Source organism: Neltuma alba, unplaced genomic scaffold (assembly GCF_004799145.2).
Source record: "Neltuma alba isolate B1F8T4 unplaced genomic scaffold, ASM479914v2 tig00008012_pilon, whole genome shotgun sequence".
Classification (NCBI taxonomy): Eukaryota; Viridiplantae; Streptophyta; class Magnoliopsida; order Fabales; family Fabaceae; genus Neltuma; species Neltuma alba.
In genome coordinates, this window is record NW_021634925.1 from 1 (window position 1) to 24,278 (window position 24,278).

The 24,278-nt window shown below is 33.2% G+C and overlaps 1 protein-coding gene across 2 annotated transcripts; it reads right to left on the reverse strand.

Annotated features, from left to right (window-relative positions):
• Positions 1-6,164: 6,164 nt before the first annotated feature.
• LOC114753593 (something about silencing protein 10) lies at positions 6,165-14,347 on the reverse strand. 2 transcript variants are annotated; one of them, XM_028942285.1, is made up of 17 exons: positions 14,193-14,347; positions 13,957-14,097; positions 13,726-13,817; positions 13,012-13,087; positions 12,489-12,631; positions 12,253-12,366; positions 12,048-12,169; positions 11,033-11,120; positions 10,630-10,806; positions 9,138-9,308; positions 8,971-9,054; positions 8,675-8,814; positions 8,468-8,585; positions 8,107-8,348; positions 7,608-7,680; positions 7,452-7,520; positions 6,165-6,576 (listed from the first exon to the last, which is right to left on the reverse strand). In XM_028942285.1, the coding sequence occupies exons 2-17, from the start codon at positions 14,063-14,065 to the stop codon at positions 6,445-6,447; spliced, it is 1,950 nt and encodes a 649-aa protein (XP_028798118.1). In that variant the 5' UTR covers positions 14,066-14,097; positions 14,193-14,347; the 3' UTR covers positions 6,165-6,444. The 2 variants fall into 2 exon arrangements, with proteins under 2 accessions (XP_028798118.1, XP_028798117.1); XM_028942284.1 differs by having other exon boundaries at positions 14,185-14,347.
• Positions 14,348-24,278: the final 9,931 nt, after the last annotated feature.

A 24,278-nucleotide genomic window follows, 5' to 3' on the forward strand; every position in this document is an offset into this window, starting at 1 on the left:
AACCATGGTTCTTGTCTCCTTGAACTCAAGGAAGGACACCCAGCCTATAACAGATCGTGTTCAAGGAAGGTTGTCTAAATCATTACTTATTGGTTGTGCAAGAATCAATCAAGTGAATCTCTTGCAGTAGTCTTACAAAATCACTCGGATTACAGCTGTTGTTGCCTTTATATGTAGTGCCTGTAACACAAACTAAAACTACGAAAAACATTCCTGGAGTGTGGCTATGATGAGACCCATACGTAAGTTGCAAAGCTTCACATAGAGATGGGGCCAAGAGCTGTAGTATTGAGCTATCAGCTGTAGCACGAACTATAACACATACCTACAACTGTGTGCATTCACATCAACTTGATAAAGGAAGCAGATTTTGACATCACTTATCAATCATGGGGACAAGAAGGAAGATTATACAACTTATCTACTATGAGCAGTGAACACAGTTCCACATTCTAATTTTAATTTGAGGACCCAGCCTAGCATTTCATATTCATTCAAATCTACTAGACTTGACAGAAATGGTAACAAAGAAACAAAAAAACACAAAACACAACACGTACCTTGTAGAACCCGGCATCAGTAGCAAGGCATAACATCCAAGGGCAAGTAACTGTGTAATCCAGCTGTAACCTACCCTACATAAAGTATCGATGGTAAATTTGATGAACGCTAGTTGCAAACATGGATGAAATCAATGTCCTAACAGAAGGATCCTAATTGCTTTAGTTTAATAGAAATTTTGCTGTAAAGGAGCTTATGACAATTAGCATGCTAAAATAAAATTCTAATCCAGTAAAGTGCGGAATGCAGTCTGGGAGGAACATGAAACACAAAATCATCGCAGACTACCTAAACAAACAAAAGATTGTTGGAAATTCAACAGTTTGTGTTAGGGGAAAAATTACAACCATTGGGGTGACGATTCATAAACGCATTAAAACTTAATTTTACTCATCAACCTATTCCACTTACACTCTGCGGAGTTACAGCTCTCTTGTGTTTAACTAACTCTAACTTCATCAAAATCTATCATCGTAGGAGAACTCTGTCTCGACTCCCAAAAACCATAGTTGACGTGAACAAATCACGTAGCTCTGATGACGTTAGTTCTGAATTCACTGCTTAAAAAAGGGGAGAGAAAGAAAAGAAAAGAAGAAGAAGCTCAGATTTTCTTCTGCTGCGTGGAATTCAAAGTACGAGAGGAAGGGCCCGCATCACACACAACCAAACGATTATTTATGCTTCATGAAAAATCTCTTTTTTTTAAACCTGATTTCTCATATTTACATAATAACCATCCTTTACTGCGTTAGCGAACTGTCAACACATACTTCTGTTTCCCCCCCCCCCCAAAGCACAACGTAAATTTATATAATTCGCAGCTTCAAGCGATGTAGATTCTACTTCCAGCAAGTAATCAATAAAATCAAGTACCCCAAATATTGCAAAAGCGTGAAAGCCAGCCTAGAAATCAAATACGTCTCAGCAGCAAAGTGATTAATGTTTTCTTTGCACGACCGTTGCCGAGTAAGCCGACGCCGAGGCCGGGGCCATTTTTGCCGGGGACTATCGCGTGCCTCTCACACAAGCTATCGCGGCCACTTTCTCGAATGAGCTCTCCAGAATCAATACCGAACATAGCTCCGCCACCGCCAACCACGGAAACCACTCGGCGGTGGTCATTTATAGTCGTCGTCGACGGGGCCATGCCGGACGAGCCGGCAGCTAAACGGCAGGAATATTGATTGGGATCTGGGAGATGATAAGAAGGCCTCGGTTTGAGTGCCTCTAATGGAGAGGGAATGTGGGATGCACTAGGAGCCTATAGTGGATTGCTTTCGTTGTTAAAAAATGCATTAAAACAGCGGCACTACAATACACAGAGAGAGAGAGAGACTCTTCGGAAGCTCAGAGAAAGTAAAAATGGAGTTTGGATCCAAGACGGCATTGGTGAGAACAATGAGAGGTGGCCATTTGCCATGGCAGTTACTTAGGATTCGATTCCCTGTCCCCGTGTAACGAACCTAAGCAGTGACACGAATTTATTGTCGTCCTCTATTGTAGATTCTTTTATACTTCTTTCTCCATTGTCAAATTACTTTTTCCTCAACGATTCTACAGGCAGATTCTATGGGGTCTCATGTCATGTACCAGTAAAATAGTTGAAATTATTAAATTTTATAAATTTAGTGAATTTTTATATTATTCATATTAATTACATTTAAAACTCTAACATCATATTAATTTTTACTTTCTATCATTATTTGTATTAATACTATAAACATATACTAAAAAAAATATTAATATCTTCCAATCTTAAATATAAGATTTTGTACTATGAGTTATATTACAAAATAAGTTTTATACTTAGAGACGGAAAAGTATTTTTTTTTTTAAACTACTAAATGCTTTGTAGTTTGAGTGTATTAGCAGCAATATCAAATATAACATCCGCGTCAGACTTTGTTGTTTGGCCACTATACGTCAGATCTTATACGTTAATCGTTTTTTAAACAATTTAATGACTTTTGCGTATCAGCCCCTTCATAAAAAGTGGAGCTTTAAATTACTCCTCCGGTCCTTATTATAAGACCTCATTTGACTTTTTATTTGGTCCTAATTATAAGACCCCAATCCATTTTGTCTCTTATATTTATGCATTTTTTCCAAGATAATCCTCTAATAGATAGTTTTAGCCAATATACTTAATTAGCAAGGATATTTTAGGAATGACAACACTTATTTATTATAAATAACCAACTTAACTTACTTCTTTAATCTCCTCAAATAAGTCAATTGGGTCTTATAATTAGGATCGGAGGAGTAACTTTTAACAACTTTTTAGGACTTTTCCTTTTTAAAATGCGTGCTTTCAAATGAAAGTGACACTTGAAAAATCATTTTATCGTAAGACCATTTTGTTAATTTAACTCCCACTTTATTAGCTCTAATGAGGTAATTTATTCAAGGCCAAAAAAATGAAGAGGTAATTTAAAGTGCCTAGAAGAAAATATTAGAAATTACATATTTTAAACGGCTACCTTGCCCCGGAAAGAGTGAAACCATAAAGGCCAACCCATATCTGATTGAGAGTTTATACACACACACACACGAAATTGCAATAGTCATGAATCATGCGGCTTTTAGTTTTTGAAAATTGTGCAATTCGGGCGTAATATAAATATATATATATATATATATATATTGCCAACATAATATATTATATAATTAGACCATAATAGGATAAGAATTGTCCCTCCGATAGTAATGGCGTTCACGCTTGGATCACCGCGATTAAGCAATCACTTTTCCAAACAATTTTTTTGTTAAACTGATCTTTGTATATAAAAATCCATCCAACAAATAATATTACACTAATTGACTTTAATCTTCACAAAAAAGTTGAAGTAAAAATTACTTTTAGCAATGTTAATCTAAATAAACCCACAAAAATGTGTTAATATTGCCTTTACTTATTGAAATTTGGCTTCTTCTTGGTTTTGTCCCTGAAATTTAAAATCAGCATTTTTGTCCAAAAAATTTTTTTGTCAAGTGTAAAGTATCATTGTCTATAGTAAAAGCTAATCTCTTCACATTGTATACTTTCCAAAAAAGATTTAGTGGTGGTCACAAAAAGCACCTAAAGTCTTTTGATGGATCAAAATGAAATCAAATTTTAAAAATTAAAATTATTGATTTCAAATTTTACAAACCAAAACCAAAACAAAATTAAATTTCATAAACTAAAATGGTACTCTTCCGATCTTTAGTGTAATACTTAATTTAAGAATTAATGGTAATCCTATACATAAAACTTACTTTACATTTTTTTCAATTTTTTTTCAAATTAATCATATTAATATTTCTTCAATAATAATCAAGTAGAAGAAAAATAGAGAAAATTAAAAAGATACTTAGAGTGCTTTAAAAAAAATCATATCATGTGAAATAATTTATCTAACATTCTTAATTTACTTAAATTAATTAATTAAGTTTTATGTTAAAAATTGGAGGAGTACTAACCATCAAAATAATTAAACAAAGAGCACAGTAGGATAAGAATCGTGCATGTGAACGCAGTGACGAAAGGCATGGATCCAGTGATCCACCGCTACTCGTTGCTTGTCCTGTGAAGGCTTTAACGCTTCCCGTGCACGCTCGAATGACTGACTTTTTTATTTCATTCAATTATTTGCACCTTGACGGGGAAAGAGTGAGAAAATTGTGTTTGAAAACTAAATTCACGAATTGCTTGTAATTTAAGAATAAAAGAATAACCAATAGTAAATACTCATCAATAAGTACTCGTTGTTTGAGTGATTAATAGTACAACACAAATGAGGGATAAATTTAAAAACATTTTTAATAATTAATTTATGAGTTCAATTTTTCACTGTAATTCCCAAACCATACCGGTCTTGTTTACAATTGTTGTTAGGATGAAGAATTTCAATTGAACCAGCCCGTAAGGCATCACTAACTTGAATCTTTATTTTTCTTCCAAAAACTAAATTATTATTCCTCTTGTCCTCAATATAAGACTCTTTTTGTACTACAAAAGGAATCTTATATTTAGGACCGGAGGAATATATGTATATTATAGCAAAGGAATAAAAATAAATTAAATGTGTAAATTTCTTCAAAAATTTTCACTCAAGAATAATATTACCTCAAATTTCAAAATGTGGTAATAACGTTTTGTTCTATTAAAAAATTAACATTAACTGTTAAAATTTTGAAGTTAACTGTTAATAATTTTAACGGCAAAAAAAATAATATTGCTTCATTTTAAATATTTTCAAAGTAATATTGAACTTAAAAAAAAAAGCCCCTTTCCAAACAACATCACTGAATAAAATAAATTTACAAGTTAATCCTAAAAATTAAAAAAAAAAACAAATATAAACTGAGAAAATTATTTTCACGCGCGCACACAACTTCTTAGCGTCACGCCTTTTTACACTTATATTTTTACTGAAGATCTTAAGCCCATTCGCTCAAGAATTGGTGGTAATAATAACTTTGTACACAATAAAACACCTTTGATTACGTTAAATTAAGCTGGATGCTGCAGGTTAATTTCTTTGTGATATATTAAATCAATTTTTGTTATTACGGTCAGAATATGATAATTTATGCAGCATTATTAATAGCTCTTTTCATATCTTTTTTTTATATCATACATTTAAGTGAAATAAATTGAAAAGCAATATAAGGAGTAAACTATCCCACACCCACACACAAAAGAAAAAAAGCACTTTAGAAATCTCTTTTAATACAAATATTCATCATTATCATGTTATTATTCATATCTAAATCTATAGTCACAAATTTAATCACGGGTTTATTGTATAAATTTCAACGGGCAAACTATTAAAAATTGTTGTCAGAAGGAATCAGTCTAATTAAATAAACAGTAGAAGAAGCAATTAATGTCATTGCCCACAAATTCTCGTATATAATGTAGACCAAGTACCAAAAACAGGACCAATGAATAAACGTAGTGATTAAAGTCAATAGTTCAAATTAAAGTAACTCGAAATCAAACCAATCATAATTAAAATACTCCTTCCAACTCAAAATATAAGATAAACTTCATCTATTTATATTTATCAAGGAATCAATAAATCAGTTTAAATCAGTTTAAAATAATAAATATGTAAAACATATATTTTTCCCCCTAAATATACCTTTATTAATGAAGAGAATAAGTAAAAAATACAATAAATAAATCAAAGAGGAAAGAGAATATGCATTAAAAGTAAAATTTAAAAAAAAAACTTATTAAATACTTAGACAAAAGTAAATATTATCTTATTAAAAAAAATCAAACCCTTCAATCAAAGTTTATCTTATATTTTGAACAAGAATGAGTAATATTTAGATTAAAAAAAGACATCAATCTAAAATAAATAAAATATTCATGTATTAAATATAGATCCAAAAAAATATAATTATTAGACCATAAATGTAATGAATTACTATTTTTCCCCTTTAATTTTTCAACTCAAAACGATATTCTGGGTTCAATAAAACAAAAGTATTAAAAAAAAAATCCAACCCAATCAACCCGTTCAGAACTCTTCATCAGATCATTAAGAGACTAGTTCACCAATTCATTCCCGAGTCAGGTATTGAAAACACGACGGAGACAAATTAATCACTTGAGCAAAATTTATCTATAAAATAAATCAATGTCGCAAGACACAGTGACTTCATAATTTGATGCTTCTCTCCATTTCAACCATACATCTCAAAGTAACTTAAATTACTTTCATAGAAATATAAATTACTCACTCTCCTATTACTTCCTAATTCTCAACAAAACTTTGCGAGACCACTCAATTACACACTCACCAGCCATAATGATGAATTGGGTGGGCTTTAAGATATTTGATGGGAACCTGAGAATATTAGGACGCTAAGATCACTGCAACAAAAATATTAACTCTTGATCCTGACACTTCGACTGACAGATGGGTTAATTCCAGAGAACTCTCCACCATAGGACCCCGTCGGCTTTTTGACACTGCGAACCTGCCCACTGCGTCTCTTAAGAGCTTTCTTGTGCTTTTCCTGGATAAGGAGGTGGCAACGGAGAAAACAATCAAGTTACTAATCATTCTCGTGGGGAGGATCCAAACACTTACTTTAAAGTAATAGCCGTCCACCTTTCTTTTTCTCTCAAACATACTTGAACTCCGGAAAAAGGAGAAAAAGGAAACACAGACAGCTATCCTCGTGAAGAGTGATTGTTTTATGAAAAATTTCTTTATTCCAGAATATTCACACAAGCTGAAAGGTGATTTTCTCAGTGGTTTTATGTCCTATTCCTTTGGTTTTTAATGTAAGATCTAATTAACTAATTTGAGTAGATTAAGAATGTTGGTTAAATTAATTAATATGGTTTTTTTTTTTTAAATACCCTGAGCATCTTCCCTGATTCCCTCCCTCCCTCTTTTACTTGATTATTGTTAGAAAAATATCAATAAGATTAATTTAGGAAAAAATTTAATAAACATGTTAAATAAGTCTCATATATATGACTAACATCAACTCTCCTATTAAATCCTACATTAATGACCCAAAGGAGAAATAAAGAGAAGCAAACAGGTACAAACGGAATCTCAAATATTTCTAGTTTGGTTTTGGCAGGGCATCAGAACTTCACTACTATCTTTGTCAATCCGGGTAAAATACTTCATTTCTCAGATGTTGAAGGTTGTGGGAGATCCCAGAAAATTTTAAGTTCTGCACTGTTTCAAAATTGTTGGAAGACATGCAAATAGATGGCGGCTGATACGAGTTTCTTTGGGTTTTATTATATTTCTCTTGTACCAAATTACCATTATTTTTGTTCATCTAAAGAAGCGACTCACACAAGATACAGTACTCTTTGGAGACCAGACAACAATAAAATTACCCAAATATCAAATCTTAAGTAAAATTACCTTGTACTTCTTTCTTGGATTCTTAGTCAGCTTCTTACGATATCGAGTCAACCCCCTGTTCTTCTCCATCTGCACCATTTTGGCATCGGAGGTGTAAAAACAAAGTCTATGAGGAGATTATAAATAGAATAATGATAAGATAAATGAGGCCACAACCTCGTAAGAAATCGGCCGTCTTCCATTTTTATCTAATGTATCTGGCCCTGGCAAATACGGGACTTCAGAGTTCCTGTACAAAAAGTGAATCATTAGAACCGTGGCAACCAAGGGGAAAAAATCATTTTGAATTATTTAACTTGCATATTTTTAATAAAACTCTAATCACTACAAAGGCCTAATTTTCAAGACAATTAAAGAAAAATTACATGAGGAGGCCCCAATTAGATAATTTTTATATCTTTAGGAAGGACGTGGAAGAGCCAAAGCACTTAATAATAATATGCTTATTTGCCCAACAGGACAACGTACGTAAAAAGCATACTTGCACATTAAAAAATGTGCATCATAATCACAAAATATGTAGTAGCTACCAACATAATGTCAAGAAATGGACAATCGATCCAAATTACCATCCTCCTCTGAGATGCTATTTAGGGACGTGATAGAATAATATGCTCTGAACAATTTGAGAAAGCAGAAGGGTACAAGACTTCACCTGGAGTAAATCTTAGCTTTAGCAGCCAATCTTTCAGCCCGCTGTTGCTTTATTTGTTCATACAAGTCATTTTCTGAGTCTTCACTTGTCTCATCCTCCTGATCAGAAAATCCAGGATCACCTATTTCTTCATCAACATCCTCAGATTTCAAACCAGCACCAGACATTGCCCTAAGTTCAAATTTCCTCCTCCTTTCCCCAATGTCATCTCTCTTAGGTAAATCATCATCACCAGAAACCACCTTATTCAAAAAGGGACCAGTCAGATATGTTATTCAAAATAAAACTTGAAATGTATCAAAAGGAGAAGTGAGCGAGGAGAATTAATGCAGGCTGATCGAAAAAACATCACGTGCTGTACCCTAACTTTCTTCTGATGAGCAAGCTGAGCAATTCTACCAGAACCAAGACCATTAACCAATGTAGCTACTCTATCGGCATTCACATTGTCATCATCAAAATCATCACAAGTGTCGAGCCTGCAATATTAGTAAGTTTCCATTGAGTCCTCATTCCCAAACCCAGAAATAAGAATGCAATGAACAGGGCCACAGGGGCAAACTTATACCCATTTAATGATCTGGAACGTTTTCGGGCACTAGTAGTCTTTGGAGCAATGGAACTGTGGAAACCCTTCTGTTTCAACTTTTCCTCAAGGGATGCTCTGATCTTTAACATTTCAGAACTCTGCACACCAATGCGATCCTTCTGCCACATTCAACATATCTCAGTCAAAATAATAGGCCTTTTACAGCAATAAAACTAATTCGAAATCATGAAACATGCCAAAGTATGTTATGTTAGTGATTTCAAAATCAATCGGAAGATACAAAATATCAGCATGCAAAATTGTTTATAATTCACCTTAAGCTCATGTCTCTGTTTTCTTTCTTCATTCACATTATCCTTAGAGGAATCCACATTTTGCATCTCGACTACCTCGAGAGACTGCATAAGTAGACCAAGATGTAAGGGTTGTATGGAAGATTATTCTTCAAAGACAAAAAAGAACCACAAACAAAAATAATTACCACTGTTTCTTTTAGTGATACATCAGAGGCATGAGGCAGGTCATGGTTTTCCACAAAGGAATCAGCCATTGAAGCATTTATATCACCCGAATTTAATACCATTTTCAACCCATGATTTTCTTCAACAACATCATCAACTTTGACCGGAAGTTTTGCATCCAGTTTTTGCACCTGTTAAGTAAGTCACACATTAGAAGCTTCAAAATCTAAAGAAAACCATTTCCATCTTAAAACTGCAAGGAAGAGAACAAAGAGTATTGTATCCATTTTTTGGCCCCAAAAAAATGGGGGAAGAAGTGGTCATTAGCATATAATGGATTCTTTCCAGGTGAGAATCTTCTACCCTCACCCTTACTATGACATATTTAATGATAAATTAGCATTGGTGCAAGATTTGACAGCCTTAAGCCAATAATATTGATGTTCATTCCAACAGTCAGATTAGAAGTCGTAACCATGTGATCTTCACAACCATATTCTATAATAATCAGATAAGTACGCAATTAAACAATAAATAGTTTCCTATCAATGTGCATCCCACACTAGATTTTAAAATGCATGAATAGGCCATCAAATGACTCCCGAGTAATGTCAAACATTTTGAGGAAAATGCTAATGCTAAAGAACTTTTACTCCAATAGCGGATTTTGATTGAAATTCATCCTACACTGAGTTAGGGTTCATCTGGCACACAAAATGGACAGAACTAAAAAAAAGAAAATGGAATGAAAAAAGTAATGTTGCGGATGAGAAATATCTTTCGTCCCATGGAAAAGGGATATAATAGATATTGAATATCTTCATTTTAGTGCCGTGGAAAAGGAATCATTTTCCATCAAGTATATAAATAAATTAAAAACAAAAAGCATTTCTTGTCATGGATGCTAATTGATTCCTTCTACAGGTGTAATAGGGAGCATATCATGAGAGAAAAGTGGTCTCATATGAGAAGGGTAACTATCCTCGACTAGATCAAAAATTAATGGTCAAGATTGAAGAATGCCATAAATGCATATTAATATCTATTTTCACATTATTGATTTTTTTTTTTTTTTGGGGTTGCACTTCACCATTGATGTGCAATCAGGTGATCAAATGATAGCTTATTACCCTTCACACTTAAGATTCTACACATGCATGCAGGAATGAATGAACACTGCAAGTCATTCCTTGGATCAACGTGGTAACTGTTCACTGACAATCCAAGAAGGAAGCATTTGTACTCGCCAGCTACGTATGATTTAGAGCCAACACATTAGTCTTACATTACCCATACCAATTTCTCTAATTTAGTAAATTTAAAAACATTATTAATTTCTATCTAAAAGTTCGGACATATGAAAACATATGCACCAAGTATGTGAAAAGGCATCCATAATTCTGTAGATCCGAATGGAAAAGCTTCAACTCCAAGAAGCAACATTTGAATATGTCAATTCTGCATGCTAAATTTATTATGATAAAAAGATTGACAACTTGAAGAGAACAATACCCGATCCAATAATTTCTTTATCTCTTCTAGGCGAGCCATAACAGGATGGTCATGCACTGGCTTTCCTTCAGATTTGAGGAGAAGATAGAAAGTTATAGCTTGGCAATAGAGTAACAGCAGAGCTTTCTTCAACTCAAAATAACCAACTCCTTCCGTAGCAATTTTGCCATCTTTAACCTTCACAAAGTAATGAAACAATTCAAACGCACGATGGCTTTCATGCGTGTCCAAGAAAGTAGTCTCTAAAGAGACGTAGATTGCATTTTTTTTAATAGGGGCCCAATAAATGGGAAGGAAACTTGGGCAATCAAAACAAGGCCTTGTATAAGTAGAATAATTTCAGGCAACATCTTTGTTGTCTGTGGCAAAAAAACAACATATCACAACAAAAGGAGACAAAAACCTTGCTTAACAATGGGTTTATTTTGCATTCAAGCTGATCATGTGCGTCATTTAGTTCTGACAACCAAAAGACTAATTCTGGATAAGACCTGAAACGAGAATATAGCCATTAATCACTGAGAGTCATTAAAAAGAATATTATACAAGAAATAATCAACACAAAATTGTATATTCAAAACAATTAGCTACAGTCCATAACAATGAAAATAATAAAATCAATGGTCATGTGTATTGTGTTAAATGCTAGGCCAAACAGTCCAATAAAGAGGGCTGACAGCTTTTTTTTTTTTTTAAATCAGTTTTCTTTCGAATATTGTTAACTTTGGTCTATCAAAATGGAAGCATCGAAAACTTACTTCTAGACAGGACAGTAATAGTTCCACTCTACTGGTGAATACATTATTAGAAATACCTTTAGCATCAAGCTTCATTATAGTAATTCCTTTTGCAAAAGAAATAGAACAAGTGTCCACTTATACAATAAAAGGAACTCATACTAACTAATGGTAAGAAAACATGGATACAAATTTTTTTCCATTCATATGCAATTTGACTAAGCAATGGCAGTGACAACATGACATAAAGAATTACATTAAATCAGATCTACAGCTGGTTTAAACTATATTTGACCAACCAAACTGTAAAATCATCAAGGCAATGATGGATTTTATTTTAATCATTTATGTTGGTCGCTAAGTTTCTCAATAAGAACATTAGTATCTACGACTTCTTTTCTAAACTTACACCTTACTAAGATAAAGACAAGCAAAATTTCTTTAAACTCTTCTTTCTCATTTTTGAAAGCACATAAATTATCATTTATATTTTGGGTTGAAAATGCAAACCCCCAACAAGAAGTTTGTTTTCCCAAGTACGCTTACAATTATCAATTGCATTGATCAATGCACATATTTTAATTATTTAAATTTTGATAATGCAGGTACAATAGGGATAGCAGCTGAAGCCATAAGATAAATCCGAAATATAATACTGTAAGATATAGATATAAAATTAACCTATTCAATGTCTCCATTTGTTCATCTTTTGATAAAGCATTCAAATCTTCAACCTTGTAAGTTTTATCTGTATCCTCAAGCATCAGGGATTCCGTTGAGTCCCTTCCTTTAAAAGATGATTCCTGTACCATCATAAGTTATATCTCATAAAAATGGAGGGTTGACTGCATTAAACAACACAGTAACAAGATATCAGCAATATTACCTTCAAACCCACGAGATCATAGTCTTCCTCAGTATAAAATTTTGCCCTCTCTCTCTGCAACTGGTTTGCCAACTCTTCCTCTTCTTTTAGGGCCTCATCATCACTTGATTGAAGCTTTATCAAAACATAATTGCATACTTATTCAACGAAAATTATTAAAAAGGTTCCAAATGGCAAAAATTCTTTTATTAAAGGTAAGGTGCAAAAAATGGGCTATAAATTGCTCGAACCCTCACCTCAAAATGCCGATTATCAGCTCCATGTCGGGAATGCTTTCCAACTAGTATGGGTTCATCATCATCCTCCTCTTCATTATCATCATCATGCATTTCATCCTCACCACCAAATTTTGCACGTAAATATTTCCTTTGCCTGATTACTGAAAATAATACATAAACAGTTTAGCCCAATTACACCTCTCACACATAAATTTCACTTCGAAACCTTGAAAAAAGTTTCCCATAGATCCTGGCATCCTCTGACTTGCAAATCTAAACTGCTCTAGTTTCCATTACATAAACTATCCTTAGATAAATCATGACGTTAGCTCATGGCAAAATTATATCACTTTATGGCTATACAAGACTGTGAGATCTCAAATTAAAAAGCAAAAAAGGACAAAGTATCCCATATCTTTGGGAAGGAAATAAAACAAATTCAAACTCAAGTGCATGGGATAGAAAAGATGCATACTCAGTTCCCCTTGAAGTGCCTTTCAATATTCATTATTGTAACAAATATCTAGAAACAAATCCTTACTTTTCCTAGTCATGTCGTCATTAACATCATCACTGAAGTCGTCGTCATCAAATTCATCCTCATCATCATCAGAACCCTGTGAGTGACATGAAAGAAATAAATGAGATGATAATACAAAATTGAAAGATGCAGTTTACTTTCTGGTTCTAATTCTTAAGCAAAGTAACCAATTAAGCATCACTAGGTCTGATCTATCTCGCTTCATTGAACAAACAGAAGCTTATCATCATTCAAAAAGGCATTAGTTGAGAAGCTTGCACTGAAAAAGACACAGGGCATGAAATGGACATGACAACAAAGGTAAATCTAGGAATATGGTTGGTTTCACATTGAAAACCACCGACACCATGGTTTTAGTGGAAGCACGTAACCAAACCATGGTTTTTAGTGGCTTTCAAAGCGAAACGATACATGCACAGTGCAATAGGTATGAAGTTTAAAGAGTTGCCTCTGTATTCAAAGGGGACGTTGCTTGTGCTTTTAACTATCAGAGCCTATGGTTGTCACCGGCTAATAAAATCTAAAGGAGCAAAATACTCTTGTTTGCTTATGCAAACTCATCATTGAAAAGAAGAAACAAGATCTAATATTTCATTCCAACTTGAAAATTCACTAAACTAATTCCATCTAGTATTCAAAATTCCCTAAAATAGTTCCATCTAGAAATCAACACAAAGCTCTAACTGATATGAACCAGAAGAAGGGAATCAATACCTTCAAATCAAAAACGGGCACTTCTTCATCCTCGTCTGACTCTCCAACATCGCCATGTATGTCAAGAGGGATAATATCCCTCTGCTTATGAACTGTAAAAGGAAAAAAGTCCAAGTAAGACAAGGACAATGCAAATTCATCATGAACTGAAAAAGAACAATATAAATCCATACAAATAGCGGCAGTAACACATGAGAAAATAAATCACTCAAGAAGGAAGAATGAAAATACAGGCATCAATTTCGTCGTGCATGTCATCGTTAAGTGCATCATCATATTGGGAACTTGTCTTGCCGTTCCTCTTCTCATTTTTCTGGCGGCTTCTTCCTTTCTTTCCCATACCTAATCACTAAATTAAATCTAATATATCACCTGTAAATACGCAAAACAGCACAAACAAATTCAAAAATCTTGAACGCTGCATCATAACAATAGGAAGGCACCAAACAGAGCCCACACAATCTTACTAAGGATGAAGCTGAAGTCGACAGAGTCCGAAGACGGTGTCGGCGGCGGCTGGAGGCAGCTCCACAGTTGACAGTGGTGCCGTTAAGGCTTGAGAGTTCAAGACCGCAGTGGAGGCTGTATGCTGCTGAATTCGACGGAGAACGGAAGCTCAGCTCAGGGTTAGGCTTACGCCTTTGCAAACATGCTAATCAAAATAAATAAATAAATTGAGTGGTAAATTTAAAATGATGACTTCGATAAATATGAGAATCGATAAATCTATAAACTATACAAAGGTAAAATTAGATTATTCAATATCATGTATTTACGAAAAAATTGTCGAAAAATCCCTATTAAAAATTTATTACTTAAAAAATACTTGGGACCTATGTTTAGTTCGTACATGGTTGAGAATAAATTGTACACCACTAAAGAAAAATTGCATCAGTTAAAAATAGATTACAGTTAGGTATTCAAACAACTTTCAGTTACTTTTAAACAATAAATCTTATAATGAGAAATCTTTCAACTTGTTTCCCTTTATTCAATTGATTTCTTAATCTTTTAATAGGTTGATACTTGTTTATATTGCTATGTGATATTAATGTTACAAGTATTATCAAATGTAATTTTATACTAGTTACCTAAAAGCATTTTCTACAAAATTACACCGGACACAATTTTTTTTCCTGGATTGATTAATATTAATAATGTCATAAAGAGCAAAAATGTTAATATAATTTTTGATAAAATAAGTAGTCAGGGCCAAAAAAAAAATTTCTGGTCATGGCCGGTGTTTTGTAATGGTTAGCACTTGTAGGTGCACAAAGACGCAAATTAGTTAATGCCTTTGTTGAATGAATAAATTTTTAAAGGGAAAATTTCACTGTAGTACCGCAGAAGACAATTAATATCAAAGAGCCCCTAAAACTTTCTGAAACCTCACTGCAGGACCAAGGGACCAATCTGATATTAATTTTTAGAGTGAGATTACAATAATACCCCTCCCTTTTTATTTTATTAAAAAATAAATATTTATCGGAGTTACTGTTTCGGCCACCGGAGGTCGGAGGTCCGGCCATCGGCGCTCAGGTGGCCGCCGTCGGGGTCCGGTCACCAGTGGCCGGAACAGTAACTCCGGCGAGACCTCTGGTGGCCGGAGTTTTTTTGTTTAAAACAAAGTGGCCAAGGGAGGGTTTGAACCTAGGACCCCTTGGCACACCAAAAGATTTGTAACCACCAAGCCAAGCAACCCATTCAATCATAACATGCAAATAAAACTATATATAACAAAATAAACGCAACAGTCCAAATGTATGTGAACAAGTGAAATTAGACGATTTACAAGTGGAATTCAGAAATTTGCAACAAAAATTAGGCAATTTACAAATAACATAATAGAAGTCATAACCCAAAATGCAAGTGTTTAAGTGCAAATGAGCAAGTAAAATTTGAAGATTTACAATAAAAGTTTATGGATTTACAACCCAAATTTGGCAAACACAAGAGAATTCACAACCCAAAATGTAAGTGTTTGAGTGTAAGTGAACAAGTGAAATTAGACTATTTACAAGTGGAATTCAGCAATTTACAACAAAAATTAGGCAATTTACAGATAACATAATGGAACTCACAATCCCAAATACAAGTGTTTAAGTGTAAATGAGCAAATAAAATTTGAAGATTTACAACAAAAGTTTATAGATTTGCAAGTGAAATTCGACAATTTCACTTGCTCATTTGCACTTAAACACTTGCATTTGGGGTTATGACTTCTATTATGTTATTTGTAAATTGCCTAATTTTTGTTGTAAATTGCTGAATTACACTTGTAAATCGTCTAATTTCACTTGTTCACTTACACTCAAACACTTACATTTTGGGTTGTGAATTCTCTTGTGTTTGCCAAATTTGGGTTGTAAATCCATAAAATTTTATTGTAAATCTTTAAATTTCACTTGCTCATTTACACTTAAACACTTGCATTTGGGGTTATGACTTCTATTATGTTATTTGTAAATTGTCTAATTTTTGTTGTAAATTTCTGAATTACACTTGTAAATCGTCTAATTTCACTTGTTCACTTACACTCAAATACTTACATTTTGGATTGTGAATTCTCTTGTGTTTGCCAAATTTGGGTTGTAAATCCATAAACTTTTATTGTAAATCTTTAAATTTCACTTACTCATTTGCATTTAAACACTTGCATTTTGGGTTATGACTTCTATTATGTTATTTGTAAATTGTCTAATTTTTGTTGCAAATTTCTGAATTCCACTTGTAAATCGTCTAATTTCACTTGTTCACATACATTTGGACTGTTGCGTTTATTTTGTTATATATAGTTTTATTTGCATGTTATGATTGAATGGGTTGTTTGGCTTGGTGGTTACAAGTCTTTTGGTGTGCCAAGGGGTCCTGGGTTCAAACCCTCCCTTGGCCACTTTGTTTTAAACAAAAAAACTCCGGCCATCGGAGGTCTCGCCGGAGTTACTGTTCCGGCCACCGGTGACCGGACCCCGACGGCGGCCACCTGAGCGCCGGTGGCCGGAACAGTAACTCCGGTAAATATTTATTTTTTAATAAAATAAAAAGGGAGGGGTATTATTGTAATCTCACTCTAAAAATTAATATCAGATTGGTCCCTTGGTCCTGCAGTGAGGTTTCAGAAAGTTTTGGGGGCTCTTTGAGATTATTTGTCTTCTGCGGTCCTACAGTGAAATTCCCCCATTTTTAAATGTGTTCCGACAGAACGAGAAAAAATTGTTCATTATTATGTGCGCGTGCCCCCCACGGTTTTTTGGGGCGAATTAACAAAATTGTCCACAAAGACTGAGGGTCGTGAGAGGTCCTAAGAAAACATAGATTTACTGCCACAAGCATGAACTTGGATGAAAACATCACCTACTTAGATGAAAGTCATTTGATAAATCGAATACAAAAATAATTCAAGAATTATGCATACATTATCTATATTGCTAGCTAATCATTCAACAATATTTCTCACTTGCAAATGCAAAGAACAAACTGCAATGGGATTTCTTTTTGTTGCCAAAAAAAAAATTTGGTGAATTGGGTCTCAAAGGCTTATTAGAGTTAGGATATGCCTTCAAATTTAAAAAACGCTTATAAAAGTACTTATAAATCACCCGCTAATAAGATTATCATATTAGGAGCGAGATTCGAACTCATGACTTCATGAGTGATGAGCCGACTCCTTATTAACTGGACCAACTCTTGTTTGAACAAACAAAAAGTATCCACATGGAAATAGATGATATTTTTTTCCCCCTGTCATTCATCCAAGGCTATTATGTTGGGCCAATAGTGGTTTCGTTTGGATCAGCGATTGGAAAAGCTGCTTAGTGAAAAAGTAGCTTATGGATAAGTGAAGTTGGGTAAAAGCTAAATTGGATAAGCTGAATTGTATTTGGATTGGAGTTCAGAAAAGCTAGCTTACAAAAGTGAGATTGGTAAAAGATTGTTTGGATTATGGTTGAGTAAAAGTAAGTTTGATTGTAAAATGACCAAAATAGGTATGAGTTTTAATAAATATTGAAAAATGATTAAAAAATAGATCTCACATAATACAATGAAATTAAAATAATTTAATATGAATAAGTCAAATTTAATAGGTGAATTAAATTTTAAAATTTTAGAGAAATCATAAAAAATATTTAAATATAAAGTGAAAGATGAAAAACCATGAATCGAGATAATATAATGAAGAAGTGAAATTTAATGAGTGAATAAAAATTAAAAACTTTAGAGAAATCATAAGAAATATTTAAAATATAAAGTAAAACATGATTAAAAAATGAATTGACATAATACAATGAATTTAAATTAATTTAATATGAAGAAATGAAATTGATTGAGTGAATTAAATTTGAAAGCATCAAAGAAATAAATAAAAAAATACTACAACTATAAAGCTAAACATAATTTGAAAAAAGATATACAAAATAAGCATTTCAATCAGCTTTTTGGTCTTTGATAGTGCCATTAGCCGATTACTCGTGTAATGAACAAGAAACAGAAAACGAGCCAGAGAAAAATAACCCCCTGACACATCCCAATGTAAATAACCTCTTAAAGTGATCCAATAAGCCAGAAAGTCCAACCAAACAAGCTGAAATATTACAATCGGGCTTGTAGCAAAAATAAGCTACTTTTTAACCCATAAAAATCCTGTCGAGCGGACCCAGTAACGGGCCAAGAAACTAAGGAGGCTCAAGTTATTAGAAGGTAAGAAGTGATTTCTGGAAGTGACTGCATCATGCTATGAAGAAATCATGTGCAATCGTTTTTTTTTTTCCTGCCTTTTTTAATTTTTGGCTTCTCTGCTCCTCTTTTCCTCTGACTTCTTTTCTCTTCTCTCTAATAAGTTGATCTTCATCTTCCTTGGTATTTTCTCTTCTTACGTATTTAGAATGATTTTTAAATTTTAGCCAATTATGCGTACGTACATACGTACTTGTAATCTTTATCGTGTTTTTTCCATAAATGATTATAAGGAAGATTTTATTAGCACAAGGTAATCATGGCATTTTCTTACTTATGTATGCTTCAGTCATGTGGAATTTGATCCCACCACCTTTTGACAAACATCAGTTAATACCTTAGTTCTAAAAATTCAATCTTATTTTAGTTTTGATTCCTCAAATTTGATATCAATAAATTAGTATTTTTGCTCTCTGAAATTTCAGTTCATTTTAATCCATCTAAATAATTTTTATCCCTGGAACCATTTTTTTTATTCCTAAGACCTTTTTTTTCACCAAAACCTCTGACTTTAAATTTTAAAAACCAAAACCAAAATCAAAATGAAATCAAATTTTAGGGATTAATATCTAGAAACACTTTTAACTATTGAACCACCAAAACTTATTAGTAAAATATTGCAAAATAATACTACCTTCAGTCCTTAATATAAAAACTCGTTTGACTTTTATTTTGATCCTAATTATAAGATCCCAATCCATTTTATCTTTTATATTTATTTATTTTTTTCAAGGTAGTTCTTGTAATAGTAGTAGTTCTAGCTAATACACTTGATTAGCAAGAATACTTTAGGAAAGTTAACACCTACTTATTATAAATAACTAATTTAACTAGTTGTCTTGATCTGCTCAAATTAATCAACTAGCTCTTATATTAAGGACCAGAAATACTATATAAGTTTAAGAAATTTATGGAGTAAATAAACAAAAACAATTCGTTTTGTACTGATTACAGTGCAAATGCTGCTAACGATGCCCTTTTTTTTAGTCGGACTCCCCCGATATCCTAGGCCAATGCCATCTTTTAGGCGTTTCAACGGGCCCAGACTAATCCGGAGCGACACCTGTTAAGGATCCCCTAACGGATGGCTTGCCTACCACTCCACACTGCTGCATGCCCAAGGCTCGAACTCGAGACCCTTGGTTAAGCTAGAACGACCCCACAGCTAGTCGATCTAAGCGTTCGGTTGTTTGCTAACAATGCCCTTTAACACATCAACAAGTTCTCCCTTATGTCACGAAATTAAACATTCACTAAGTTGAAATGAGCAACAGCAACACTTTTAGCATTAAGGGCTATTAAATAATACTCCTCCGGTCTTTAATATAGAACCCAATTGTTGAGTTGGTTTTGGTCCTAAATATAAGACTCATTTCTCATATTTATCAATTTTCTCTAAATTACCCCTATGGATACTCCCTCAACCATAATCAAATAGAAGAGGAAGAATGAGTATTAAGAAAAATGATTATGGTATTTTAGGAAAAACGTATCATATTTTTTGTAATTAATTAACTTACCTAACTTCCTTAATCTAATCAAATTAGTTAAATGAGTCTTATATTAAGAAACAGAGGAGTAACAGATAAGGCATTAACAACTTCTCCTGATTAAAGTGAATAACTATTTCGATATTCACTACAACATTTTACCTATCCAAATGATGATGAGGCATTAACAACTCCTTATTTGAAGTTAATAACAACTCTTTCATCATTCACCACAACGCATAGATTTTCACAGTAAAAATTAAGGCATTAAACAGTTCTCACTTTTGCTACCAAATTAAGTATTCCCAAAGTTGAAGTGAATAACAACAACTCTTAATATTAATCACATGCAACACAAGGACTATTGACAATAATACATAATGCATTAACAAATTCTCACTTCCATCGCAAAATTAAGAGAGTTGTTAATACCTCATCTGATATTGTGAATAATGAGTGTTGTAGTGAATACTAAAAGAAGTGTTATCATTCACTTCACATAATATGTAATGGCTAATTAGTTAATGGTTAATGTGTTGTAATCAGTGCCTTATGTCGGACCTTTATTTCTTAAACTTGTTGGTTAAATGGCTAATTTGTTGTTGGTACGGTCAAAGATTGTTGGTTACCTTATAATATTAAGGGTGTGTTTGGTTTGAGGGGAGGGAAAGGGAGGGAGGGGGGGAGAGGTAGGGGAGGGGAGGGGAGGTTTTATCCTCACCTTGTTTGGTTTGATTAAAAAGGAGGGGAGAGGAGGGTATTTAATGATCCCTTGTTTGGTTCAAGGAGGGGAGGGGAGGGATAGTAATAATCAATTTACTATTTTACCCTCACATATTAGTTTATGTTTTTTATTGATATATTATATAAATTAATTTACATCTTAATTTAAATTATATAATTTAATAAAAATTCAGTCTTATCATGTTAATATGTGTATTAAAAAATTGGTATAGTAATTTTTTATTCTAATTAATATAATAATATATTTAAAATAATCAAATTAACAAATTTTATATGCTCTAAGAAAAATGAAATTTTATTTTCTTTAGGCTATCTTTTTTTCTAGCTTTAAAATATATTTAATAAATAATATATTTATAAAAAACAAATAATTTTTTATTTATAAATAATTTTTATAATATATTTTTAATTATAATAATGTATATATTTTTTATTTTTTTACTTAGGATAATATATTTTTTATTTGAAATAAATATTATAATAATATATTTTATGGGTAGAAGTGGAATATTAAAAATGAGCCCCTCCCCTCATTTGGTTAAAAATTTTGGAGGGGAGGGGAGCTAAAATGTCCCCTCCCCTCCCCTCCCCCATTTTGGCTCCCTTCCAAATTGGGGGTTTTTGGAGGGGAGCCAAAATTTTGGACCATTATGCCCTTATGGGGAGGGGAGGGGAGGGGAGGGAAAATGAGCCCCTCCCCTCATTGGTTAAAAATTTTGGAGGGGAGGGGAGCTAAAATGTCCCCTCCCCTCCCCTCCCCTCCCCCATTTTGGCTCCCCTCCAAATTGGGGGTTTTTGGAGGGGAGCCAAAGTTTTGGACCATTATGCCCTTATGGTTTTTTTAATATTCCACTTCTACCCATAAATATATTATTATAATATTTATTTCAAATAAAAATATATTATCCTAAGTAAAAAAATAAAAAATATATACATTATTATAATTAAAAAATATTATAAAAATTATTTATAAATAAAAAATTATTTGTTTTTTAAATATATTATTTATTAAATATATTTTAAAGCTAGAAAAAAAGATAGCCTAAAGAAAATAAAATTTCATTTTTCTTAGAGCATATAAAATTTGTTAATTTGATTATTTTAAATATATTATTATATTAATTAGAATAAAAAATTACTATACCACTTTTTTAATACACATATTAACATGATAAGACTGAATTTTTATTAAATTATATAATTTAAATTAAGATGTAAATTAATTTATATAATATATCAATAAAAAACATAAACTAATATGTGAGGGTAAAATGGTAAATTGATTATTACTATCCCTCCCCTCCCCTCCTTGAACCAAACAAGAGATCATTAAATACCTCCCCTCCCCTCCTTTTTAATCAAACCAAACAAGGTGAGGATAAAACCTCCCCTCCCCTCCCCTACCTCTCCTCCCCTCCCCTCCTCCCCTTCCCTCCCCTCAAACCAAACACCCCTAAGAGTTAATTGATTAATTTGAGTAAATTGAGAAAATTAGTTAAGTTATTTATTTGTAATAAATAAATGTTGTCTTTTTTAAAATATCATTACTAATCAAGTACATTAGCTACAATGTTTCAGTAGTGATCATCGAACAGCTGCACATGGTGGATTAGTTAGAGATGCGAGAGGAATGGCTCACTGGATTCAAGCAACAACTTAGAGTGCTCCCTGTAACCATTGTAGTGATTTTGGCAATTAAAGCTTAGACTGGAGGTTTGCAAAGGACAACAGTTTTAGGACTTGTTGGTGTATTCTTTTTTTTTTTTTTTTTAAGTACAAACCCAAAGTAAAAGTTACCTCAAGTGGGGATTAAATCCCATGTTCTCTTTCTCTACAAGTGCCCTTAGTGCATCTGGGCAACCATCATAATAAGAGGATTTAGAAATCCCCAATTTAGCAAGCGCATCCGTAACTCTGTTACCACATCTAGCTATGTAACGTAGTTCAACTTTCCAGTGGAAATTCAGCATTTCTTGAATCTGCATGATCATAAGATTTGCAATGTTCCTTGTTTCCTTCTTGGAGAGAATTTCAATCAGGCCCTTGGAATCAGATTCAAGTATGACATTTTTAAAACCAAAGTCCCAAGCCATTTTCAACCCTTTAAAGATAGCCCAAGTTTCATTTTCCATCACACTACATCTACCAATCTGATACGAAAAGCCTACTATCCAATCTCCACCATGACTTCTTACAACTCCTCCACAACCTGCATTTCCATAGCCTTTTGATACTGCTCCATCACATTCAACTTAACCCAATCAATGGAGGTGGACACCAATCAGTATCCTTATCAGACTTTGGTTCTTGCACCACATTCAGCTTACTTGAGGCCATTATGTAATTTTTCCAACTATTCCTAATGACATTTATAGGATTAGGGGGTTTCTCAAAATTGCTGTTAAAAAGAGATTCATTTATGCACATCCAGAATTTCCACACCAAAACACCCCATAACAGATCGCATTCAATCACCTCATCATATCACCAGAAGGATTTAGCATACTCAAGTCATGTAATATATGCAAGATATCCTCATATTTAGTATTATAATATGAGCACAATAGAGAAACTTGGGACCGTTTACTTCTCTACACATTTGTTGGCAGCTTTTCGTGAAACATTCTCTAAATAAAGAGCCTAATTCTGTCATCTCCTCTCCATTTCTAGATTAGCTTGAACACTGGACTATGAAGAGAAGGAGGATTTTCTTCAATTAGAAAATAGGCACTTTTAACAGAAAATAATCCATTTGTTGAAGTTCTCCAGGATATGAAATCATTACCAACAGCTTTAAAGGGAGGTAAACTGCTAATTAATCTCTGCAAAACCTCATTGTTAATTATATGAATAGTTTTTTGAGATCCCACATACTACCAGAAGTCCAGTCAGCAACAACACTGTTCTCTTCTTCTTTAGTAAGAGTTCTCTGACACATTGCTTTAATTCTTCTATCCGGGAAAAGCCAAATATCATTAAAGAAATTTATAGACTTTCTATCACGTAGCTGCCACCTAGTTCCCTTGTTAATAACCTCTCCTTGTTAGCAAATAAATTTTCGCAATTGTGAATCCCCTGGAAGAGTAGTGAGTAAATTTTCTTCATTATGAATCATATATTTTTTATTCAAAACTTCCACCCAAAGGCCTTCTCTCTGCCAACTATCAAATTCCAAACCAATTTTGCTCCACAAGCTGAATTAACAGAAGATAATCTTCTAAATCCCAATCCTCCAAAAGCTTTAAGGAGAGTTATTTGCTACCATCTAATAGGATGATAACCATGTTTATCTCGATTATGGCCCCATAAAAAATTATGTTGAAGTCTTTCCACTTCAAGACAAATTTTCTTTGGAATTTGTGCTACACGCATCAAATATAATGGAATTGTGCTCAAAACTGATTTTGCCAGGTTTATTCTTCCAGCTGTGGATAAGCAATCCACTTTCAAAGCAGCTAACTTTTTTCTAACTCTCCACAATATATTGGAACTTTTTAGTAGCCTTCCTGTTTCTAGTACGAGGGAATCCCAAATATCTTCCTATCTCAGTAGAGATTTTCATCCTAGTAATCTCTTGAATTTTCT

Excerpts from the sequence above, each read along its gene's own strand:
- LOC114753593 (XM_028942285.1), bottom strand. The coding sequence starts at position 14,065 with ATGGGAAAGAAAGGAAGAAGCCGCCAGAAAAATGAGAAGAGGAACGGC. Across the intron at positions 12,367-12,488 it reads CTGATAATCGGCATTTTGAG|CTTCAATCAAGTGATGATGA; the intron begins GTGAGGGTTCGA and ends GTTTTGATAAAG. Across the intron at positions 7,521-7,607 it reads GACGGCCGATTTCTTACGAG|ATGGAGAAGAACAGGGGGTT; the intron begins GTTGTGGCCTCA and ends AAAATGGTGCAG.